We start from the raw sequence: 10340 nt of genomic DNA on the forward strand, positions 1-10340 counted from the left end.
GCCCTCCAGATGTCTTGGACTACAACTCCCACAACCCTTGGCCATTGGCCTGGCTGGGGCTGATGAAAGTTGTAGTCTAAAACATCTAAAAGGACATCAAATTGTTTACTCCTGCCCTAAACCCTTGTGCCTTTCTGATTCTGGGAGGGAAAAAAACTTTTAATTTTGTGATTTTTCTGGAAATAGAATCAAGAAACGATTTTCCGGAAATAGTAACCTTATTGTTAAGCCTACTGTGTTCTAAGAAAGAAAGAAAGAAAGAAACTATTCTACATGTTATGTAGAATGTAGTAGAATTCTGGGCCTTAGACTTCAGGAGGTGGCATATTTTTGAATGCATCCTAATGGGGGGGAAAAAACTTCTCTGCATGAAATAAACTAGCATATCAGTGAGACAGGTATAGCATAATCCTCTCACTGATGTTATAATTTGTTACATATACAGAGGGGTTTTTTTTACACGGAGAAGCATTCAAAAATGGGACAAACCCCTCCCCAATATTTTCAAAGGAGGTGAAAATGGAAAGTATGACGGTTAAAGGCCCCTTGCTAGCACACAGGTTACTCCTAACTACTATAAACTTTTGCCTTTACTACCTGCACCTACACAGATGGTAAGGTAGGGATAGTACTGTACTACTTTGAGCTGAGAGGTCAGTGTGAAATCTGATAAAATAATCTAAACTAAACCTAATTTGATCGCGCTTAATAATCTCAGCTGGAGTTCTGGGGTAAAACAACAACAACAGGCATGGCTGATCCTCTCTGAACAGCCAGCTTTCTACCAACGCATTAAAAGCATTCGTGCTCATTGGTTTGTTGGGCATAAATGTATTCAAATCCTCAAATCTGTGCTAATGCAGAGGCAGGCTATGAAGAAATGGGGTTGGGTGCAGTAGGGCTTGAGCCAAGGAAGTATCTTGGATGCCGGCGGATGCCTGCTGCAGCTGCATGTTGCCAGGGAGCACAGGCCATGGCTGGACAGGCCCGGGCCACAAGCTCTGGGTGTTTGACAAGTCTTCGTGAGCCTGGGGGATTCTTACCATCTGCCTGCCTTCTGTGTTCCTTCTTCTTTCCCTTGTGGGCTTGCAGCAGTTCCTCTGCCAAAATACACGCTGGGGAGCCAGGAGCAGACTGGTGCAGGAAGCGCACAGCTTTCTGCAGATTGGGGTGCTTGGGGGGCTCCCAAAAATCCTCAGGGTGATGCTCTAGCCAGAGCTCCATCACATGCAGCGCCGCCCTGCAGCCAGAAGGGAAAGGCAGTCAGCCCCCGCCCTCCCTTGCCTCTCACGCCTTGATGCCCCCAGCCCCTGGGGCTTCGCTTGCTCCGAATGAGCCACTCCCTGCCCCCGTCTACCCCCAGCATGCCCCTCCTTCCTCATCTCGCCAGACTGGGCTGCTTTTCCCACATCAAACCTCACCGCTCATCTGGCAACTCGTCTTTCCCGGGTGCATCCTGCACAGGCCACCCCCGAGAGGTACAGCAACCTCCCTTTCCCAAGGACACTTACTTAGCATGAGGGGTCTTCCTAAAGGTAATTTTTTTTAAGGAAATGAACAGCAAGGAGAGTATCTTACTGGTACCCTGGGATGTATTTCCCACCTGCCCCAAAATGGCCAATGTCAGAGACAGGGTCCTGGGAAATTGAGTTGACTTCTTCCTAGAACAGGCCTTCCTTTTGCAATGGCAAGTGAATCCTGAAGCTTCTAAAGCAGTGGTCCCCAACCTTTTTGGCGCCAGGGACCAGTCTCATGGAAGACCATTTTTCCATGGACCGGGGGGCGGGGGTTGCTGGCAGACTTCCAGCCGCTGGGACGCAAATGGCATCCGCATAGCGGACGCCATTTGCATTCCAGCAGCCGGACGGTCCGCCAGCGGCCGGAGCTGGTCGGCAGCTCTGCAGACTCGCCGCAGAGCAGAGTTGGCCGGGGACGGCGAGGATTCCGGGGGAGGGATGGATCGCCCCCACCCGCGGACCCCTGCAGACCCAAGGTTAGGGGGTTTCGCACACTCCTGCGGCTTGGTTGCTAACAAGCCACGGACTGGTACCAGTCCATGACCCGGGGGTTGGGGACCCCTGTTCTAAAGGACCCTTTGAAACTGTTTGGACAGCCAACCAGATGGAATGCCATGGCGGCTGGTGGTGGGAGGGACAAACAGTGAGGCTTGACACGGAGCGGGTTTTTAATCAAGCAAGCATGTCTACGCTGCCAATTTAAGTTGGCTTTCTCAGTCGTTCCCGTGCCCCAGAGGGTGCTCTTGGAACTGGAGTTCTGTGTGAGGGAGCTAGGGAATTCACAGCACCCCTGCAATTCTTAGGGTGCCTGGGAGAGCGGGAATGAGCCATCCACGACAGCTAAGCTCGCTCAAATATCTGTAGTGTAGATGGGCCCATTGTGTTGGACGCTGCAGGCCTGGTGGGACGTGCTCTGTGACTGAGCTGACAGGCCTGATATGTCTTGGGACCAGCACTGACTTCTGCGGGTTGCTGTTTCCCTGATATTCCTTCCTGCTCTTTATAATCTAGAAAGTAATTTGATCTGTATGAAGGCACATCAAGTTGGAAGAATCTAACTCTGCACAGGCTCCCTGGACTTGCCTGTAATAGAAGCAGCAGGGGGACAAGATTCTCCACTTGCCTGCCCCTCCAGTTCACTGTCCTGGCAGGTCCTTGCCTCAAGAATCAAACCTTTCCTGGGTGCCTTCTCCGGGAGCTCACATCCACCACCCACCCCCTACCCAGTGTCTTACTTGTCTGGTCCCGGTGGTGGCAGCAGCAGCAGCTCCAGCACCTGCACAGGGCTGGCGAAAGCCCGGTAGGTGGCCAGGAAGCTGGGTATGTAGTCGAGGTCACCTTCCACGTTGGCTGACCCCAGCCACTTCACCAGCCTGGGGAGCGTGGCCGCCCGCAACATACGCCTCTTGCAAGTGCGGTACTGTACAAAGGGACACTCTGGTGGGCCGGGATCAACCTGTTGGGAAGGGGACAGGCATCGCACAGTGCGCTGGTGGGGTAGCCGCATGTCAGTGACACCGGGAGACACTCTTCAATGGTTCTGGATTCCAGTAGTAAATAGGTTTCGCACCTAAGAGCATAAGAAGAGCCATGCGGAATGGGACCAAAGGCCTATACGTCCAGCATCCTGTTCCCACAGCAGCCAACCAGAGGCCTCTGGGGAACCCATGAGCAAAAGGACATGAGTGCAACAGCACCACACTCATCCTGTCCTGCAGCAACTGGGATACAGAGACTTGGAGGTAATATACAGCCAACAAGACCAGAAACCATTGATAGCTCCTCCTCCATGCAATACTAAGTATAGGTGCACAACCTCCCTTCCCTTTTTTCTAATATCAAATTAATTGCCTGAAAAGGAATCTCATTTTCATGGGGTGATGCACTTGCAACAATGTCCTTTTCTTTTTAAATGAAAACTCCTCATTGCCCCTAAATATTGGGGTTCCTGATGTTGTGGGGGGGGGGAGAGCTCCTTTTCATGCCTGAATATGAACCAGAGAAGACCTTCATGACCAATATCCCTCAGCTGGTGAGTCCTAAACCCGTTTAGCACAGAGGAAGGGCCCCACTGTGTGAGGACGGCACATACCAGGGAACTGGATTTCTTGGCCACAGGCTCTTTCCGCACTCGCTGAAGGATGATGCTGAAGATGGCCCCTTCTTCTACCTCTTCACCCCACTGCTGTAGGGGCGTCTGGGGAGAGGTAGAGAAGAAACCGCAGCAGAGCTAAGACCAGGGCTTATGGCAGGGCTGGGGAGCCTGTGGCCCTCCAAAAGTTGTTGGATCACTGACTCTTGGCCATGATGACTGGGAGTGATGACAGCTGGAATCTAACACCACCTGGAGGACCAGAGGGTTCCCCAGCCTTGGCTTATGGGCCACCAGACAGTGGTGCTCTTTGCCTCTTTTCTGTGTTCTACAAAAATATATGTTTTTTTCTGATTGATAGCCACACATGTGGCCATAAGGGTTTTTCTCCCTCCTCTGGAACACACACAACATACCTGGAGGGCCACTAGGAAAGAAACAAGAGCTGAAATGGAATTTCACATGAATTCAGCAACATTTTGGAACTTCGGTATTTAATTTTTAGCACTGCCAAATCAGAGGCATTAAAAAAGAACTTAACTCTTGTTAGTTGATTTGAAAACAACGGCACCAAGTTTTTCAGTTTGCTTCATTCAGTATGTTTACAACCCAATCCTCTGCATGCTTACTAGGACATTGAGTGGGACATATTCCCCAGTAAGTGTATTGCAGCCTTACCTCTAAACCAAGGGAGGACAGAAGATGAATCTACTGGTAGATTTCTGAATGAATTTCAGTAATCTCCATGGGTTTCTGACTTCCAGTACTTCCATGAGAGCAAGGAAAATTGAAAGAAAAAAAAAATTGCTATGGGTAGCCTTGTGTTAATTGCTTATGTCTCCACTTCACTGTTCCTCATCTGTAAAAGAGGAGTACTAATAGGTTGGTTTTGGCCAGGTCTTTGTTTAGTCCTGCTGGCCACGAGAGTTTCCTCACATGTAGATTAGTATATGCCCCAATGTAGTAGATAATTGGCCTGGTTTGCATGTCACAACAACCCAGGGTTTTTTTTTTCTTTAAATCCGGGTTGTGCATGCAGTCTGATCACTCCGGCTGCAAACAGGAGTGGCTAAGCAACCCAGGGACACTGTCTCTGGATAGCTTAGCATTGCATCCAAACATGGACCTCTGACTGGCCTCTCCCCTGATAAGTCAGAAAAATATTTTCCTGTCTTGTTGAAGGAGAGACAAGCCAGAGGTCTAGGTTCGGACACAATGCTACACAACTCAGGGGTGGAACATCCCTGGGTCGTCTAGCCGCTCCTATTTGCTGTGGGAGTAATTGGGCAGGGTGCACGCTGCCTCATTCATGACAACCCACAATGTTGTTGTTGTTTTTTAAAGTGAGTTCTTGTGCCATACAACTCCACCCCCTGAGCTACCATTTTGTGTCTGGCTACAGTTGGTAGACCTGTGTTGTGGTAAAAAACAAAATAGATCCTGCATGCCTGAAGTCTTCTCACCCATAATCTAAATCATACTGATTTTTTGTTGAATTAATAGAAAACAAATTTGGATGTGGTGGGAGGGTTGCAAGCATATTTGAGCTAGAAGAATTTCTTCCCCAGATATGGTTCATTTCTAAAAGAATTGAACAGAATGGGTACCACAATACTGTTGCATCCCATTGCAATGGAGTTTACACGGGATAACTTTCTGAGGGAGTGTGTTCAATGGACCTATCGCTAAGACACTGTCCAGAATTCATATATATACATAGGGCTGGCATTTTTTTTCTGCTCCTGCTCTCGAAAAGCAACAGCCACCAGCAGCCTGACACAACAGAATTACGCAGGCAGTGGTGAACTGGAAAGAGGGTACAGGTCTGGAACTTCTGAGCAGGCATGATGACCTCATTGGCTGAAGCTATGGCAAGTGAATGAGGTGATAACAAGGCTTTCAAATTTTGCAATTCTTTATGGCAGATTGTTGTTGTTGTTGTTGTGCAGTCGTTAAGTCGTGTCCAACTCTTTGTGACCCCATGGACCATAGTACGCCAGGCCTTCCTGTCCTGGGCTCTCTCCCGGAGCATGCTCAAGTCCATATTAATTGCATCAGTGATGCTATCTAGCTATCTCAGAAGTCTTAGAATGAGGACAATAATCAAGCAGACCTTGGATATTTCTTTCCTTTTCTTTGATGGGGTTCTCACTTCAAGCTGCAGTTTAAATAGTAACACTGCTTAGAATGATTGCAATTCTAATTAAAGGCTAAAGGTGGCATTTCAGGGGGGTGAAGATCTTTTGTTAAAGCTCAATGTGTTTTACAAGTTGAACTTGCAGTCAGAAGCAACCACCATTGAGTTTAAATAAAGTTTACTCCCAGGTAACTATGCACAGTCATGCCCCATAAACTTAACTGTGAGATTTTATTAGTGGTTGTTTTTAACCAGACCGTTAGCTGTTTTGAATATAAATAATATATTTACACTGCTGCTGGTTTTTACTTTGATTTTATACTGTAGTATTAAATTTAAAGTTTAAAAAAAAATTCCTTTCCTTTCCTTTATTATATTTCTATACCGCCCCATAGCTGAAGCTCTCTGGGCGGTTCAATTTTTTTTTTTTTTAAGAAATCCATGAAAATACATTATATAAAGTATAAAACCAATCTCATAATAACATAGAACAACTAGCACACACAACAACAACAACATATATCTAAAACAATTTAAAACATAAAATATGATGTTTCATTATGCTACATTTTATGATTTTAATTGTTGTGAATCAGCCAGAGTGCTCCAGCTATTGGGTGGTATAGAAATGCAATAAATAAATAATAGAAAAGCAGGATATCTCTCTCTTTCTCTCTCTCTCTCTCTCTCCCTCAGTCTCCATCCATCCTGGGGACAGACGGACTATGGATTCTCCTTGGAGGTATAGCTATGGGGTCTCTCATGATGAGCTCCTGCTCTTCAGAATTTATCACAATACCACTTATGAAGCTTTCTCTGCCACTTATGCCAAGAAAAGCTTCACCTGTTAATTTCTGCACATCGTGCCGCTACTTAGAGACACATGAACAGGGAGGCAACTGCAGTTCTGCTACGAATATTGTCATTGTTGTCAATACAGAGGACAACTGTTTGGTTTTGCTGAAGGAAGTGCCTGCCATACAGTTGCTTCCTTCCTCCCCTGGAGTGAAATCTGGACACGGAATGGGATCAAGGAGTTCCATCCTGCCCCCACCCCTTCCTCTCCAGGAAAGGTGGGGGAACCACAAAAAATGGGGTGAAGTACAAAACTAGCTCCGGGGACAGGAGCTCTGCACGCTTGGTTTCTGAACCCCAATCCAGTTGCTCCTCTGTGACCTTCCTTGACATTTCCTTCTGAGCAGAGCCACCAGACCGGTCTAGCAAGAGGGTAGAAATGTAACACCACCACCATCTACACACTGCCCTGTGCCAGGCACCGGGCTGAAGGCAAAGCCAACCTCAGCTCCCTCCAGCACCTGGGCACACAAGTAAAACGATGTATTTTTCCTTAAAAACAACACCCCACCTCTACGTTTTTCTATATACTGTGGCTCTGTATTTGCTGGAAACACTTCATCATTGACAGACTTGTAATAGGAGAATAAATACACTGAAAACAGTGACTCTAACCAACTTTCAGTTATTGGTGCACATGAATGCCAAATAGCTTTAGGATTTTTCTGATGCCACAATATTAATTTTTGTGTGTATGGGCGGGTGGGAAACTTGCAGTCCTGTTCTCAAATATTAGAAATTAATCTGTAAACTCCCAGCATGTGCCCCCTTCATTATATTAACTTATGAGCTATTTCTCTCCTCATCCCCTTTCCGTTTTTTCTTTATGTTATTCTTCTACACACACACACACACACACACACACACGTAATTTCCTATTCTATATTATTTGTATATTAAAAAAATGCTTGGCCTGTCTCCTGTATAGGCAGGGTATTGTGAGCTGGGGAACCCAGAATCCTGAATTCTGTACTTCACCCTTTGGGGAGCAAAGTGTGTGAGTGAGAGAGGGGGTGGGGAGGGGAATGAAAAGAAGTTCAGAGCAAGCGAATAGAAGGCAGGACTCTGCATTTAGTTTATTTTTTAAATCCCCCCTTATGCTCTGTACCAGCCTTGCCCAGTCTGACACTCTCCAGATGTTTTGGACTACAACTCCCAGCATCCCTGACCATTACGCATGCTGGCTGGGGCTGATAGGAGTTGAACTCCAAACATGTGGAGGGCACCAGGTTGTGGAAGGCTGCTGTATACTGTCCCATTTCTCAAATCACACCATGTCCAACCTCCTAAAGCCCCATATGAAACCCTAGGGAGCAACATCCATCCGTTCCATTCTAAACAAGAACAGCTCCATCCAACTCTTTCCCTGCGCTTTTCCCTGGGGTGGGCTGGACAGAGGCTGCCAGCTTTTGCTCAGAGCCTGACCGTGCAATCCTATACATGTCTACTCAGAAGTAAGCCCTATGGAGTTCAATAGGGCCTATCCGAGATAAGTGAGAAGTACTGGAGTTCAGCCTTCCAGCCTCAACGTTACAGTACATCGATAACACAACTTGTCTTTTACCCTGGATCGTTTCAGAAGGCTTGCAACGGTCCCTAACTTTGCAAGCACTGGTGCCGGCGACGGCCGACGGATCATTTTCGTCGCTGCCTTGAACCACCCTGCTTGACGGAAGGGCGATAAGGAGGCGGGCGGGCGAGGAATCTGTATAAAGTGACCTTGAGTATGATCCGATGCCCAGAAAAACCCAGCAGAGCTCCGGGGCTTTTAAGAGTCGTGCGCAAGAGGGAATGCGGCAGCTGCAGAGGGCGGGAGAGAATCAGCACCTGCCGAAATTCCCTCTCCAGCGCAGCTCTTAACAGCTGGTCTACTGGGTAGAATCCCACTAAAGTCCTACTTAGAGTAGACCCATTCATTTCGATGGGTCTGCTCGAAGTAGGGCTTTAGCTGGATTCTGCCCACTGTTTTCTGTCTGTATCCGGCAACCCCCGCCAGCCACCCCCCGCCCTACCATTGCAATCTCCGCTTTGCCCATCCTCCTCAGGTCTCCGCTCTCGGCCGCAGCCTCGGCCGCTCCTCGTTGCGCCTCGCATCGGGAGTGCGGCGGGTGCCAGCAGGCTGGCGCTAGCCGGGTGGAGGGCGGGGCTGAGTCAGTCTCCTGCTGCCCTGGCGGGGGACTTCTTCGTCCAGCCCTCCGGCTCCGCAACAGGGAGGAGGGCGCCGCGCGAGTCACCCCAGCCAGGGATGGGCAGCCTCGCGGTGGCCGGGCCGAGCTGGGTTCCTTCTGGAAGGCGGCGGCGGCGCCTCATTGGAGGAGCCCCTCAAGGTCCTTAGTGAGGAGTGGAAGAGGCCCCAGAGGGCGCTCCCTTTCTTGCTACGCCGGATGGAGACCCCTTTTTTAATTTCAATGTTGCTTAAAGCAGAGGATTAGGCCACTGGTTCCCAAACTGCCTTTTCTCCCTCCTCCACTTGGGACAGCCCAGTTCCCACTTTTGCGGGGCTATCAGTGGAGTCTGGTGGCTCCGATTTCGGTGGGGCTGTAAATTCATTTCGGTTTTCAGTCAGAACTCTGAAGGAGCTATGCAAGGTGCTGAACCCGATTTGGGGGCAGGGTTCAGCACCTTGGATAGCTCCTTTAGGGTTCTGTCTGGTTCTGACTGAAACCCGGAATGGATTCCCAGCCCCATCAAAATCGGAGCCACCAGACTCCACTGGTTGTGACATTTCTGCCTGCCCGTGTTTCATTTCAGACATTGGTAAAAAGGGGAGTCAGCAGCTGCATCCAGTTTTGCTTCCCTTCGAATATGGCAGCAGCAGGCAAGTAAGACCACCCTGCCTGGGTCAGCACTCAGCAGCCCCAGGCTGAATCCTATGGAGCGTTAATATCAAGCAAGAAGTTAGTGGTGCAGCTAGGGCCAGAGCCCCCCCCCCCCCGACCACCCATAGAGCAACAGGTGGTAAGGGCACCAGGCCAGCAGAAGCAAACCCCATTTTATTCCTGTAGTCATCATGGTGCTATGATTTAAGTGAGTTTCAAATGCAAAACTGAACCTGATTAGAGTATTTTGTTGTTGTTAAATCAGAGTTGGCAAACAGTTTTGTTGCTGTACCAACACTGAGACTGCAGAACCAGTTTTAAAGCATGGAATGGCAGCGCGGGTGGAAATGTTAGTTATGTGCTTCCCATCTGAAGTAATCCACATGGCCATCTAAAGGAGACCCCATAAGACCATTACATCCAGGATCTAAAGTTACCCAGCTGCTTGCCCCACTGAAAAAGGTCTCCTCCCTAGAGCTCCAAGACCAAGGGAAACCTCTGAAGCACCAGGCTCAGACCAATCAGGTGGGTGATGTGTAACCATTCACACTCTGGCCTCTGCTCTGACAAAACCTCAATGTGGGAAACCCACACCGGTGAAGGGTGGCAGGGAGAGCCAGCCCATTTTGCTGCCTGATGTGAAAGCCAAGATGGCGCCCTCCCCCATTCCACACTGAGAAGCCCACCCCACTTGCAGTTGAATCTTACCTTGACACTGGTGCCAGAAGAGGACAGCGTCCTTCACTGCACCTAAGGGCAGCAGGCCGGCTTCATGGATGCAGGGGGGTGCTTCCTGGAACACACATCCCCCAATACTGGGGAGCAGCCAGGGGGCTGCGGCCTGCTGCTGCCCCCTCTACACCACCCAGCATCCACTACCTGAGGCAGCTGCCTCACATTGCCCAATAGTACACTAAGGG

At 49.0% G+C, this 10340-nt stretch overlaps 1 protein-coding gene across 2 annotated transcripts in view; it reads right to left on the reverse strand.

The window, feature by feature from the left end:
• RGL3 (ral guanine nucleotide dissociation stimulator like 3) overlaps positions 1–8854 on the reverse strand; it is a 26751-nt gene extending 17897 nt beyond the window's left edge. The window contains exons 1-4 of one of the 2 annotated variants that reach the window (XM_084835665.1): positions 8614–8854; positions 3610–3714; positions 2753–2973; positions 1044–1240 (exon numbers count right to left, since the gene is read on the reverse strand). In XM_084835665.1, the coding sequence (XP_084691791.1) occupies positions 1044–1240; positions 2753–2973; positions 3610–3714; positions 8614–8637 (547 nt within the window). In that variant the 5' untranslated portion in view covers positions 8638–8854. Of the gene's footprint in view, positions 1–1043; positions 1241–2752; positions 3088–3609; positions 3715–8613 lie in introns of both variants that reach the window. The other variant, XM_084835666.1, reaches the window with a different exon arrangement.
• Positions 8855–10340: the final 1486 nt, after the last annotated feature.

Source organism: Heloderma suspectum, chromosome 2, assembly GCF_057233095.1.
Source record: "Heloderma suspectum isolate Gila_16-S chromosome 2, 16-S_ref, whole genome shotgun sequence".
In the NCBI taxonomy this organism is placed as follows: Eukaryota; Metazoa; Chordata; class Lepidosauria; order Squamata; family Helodermatidae; genus Heloderma; species Heloderma suspectum.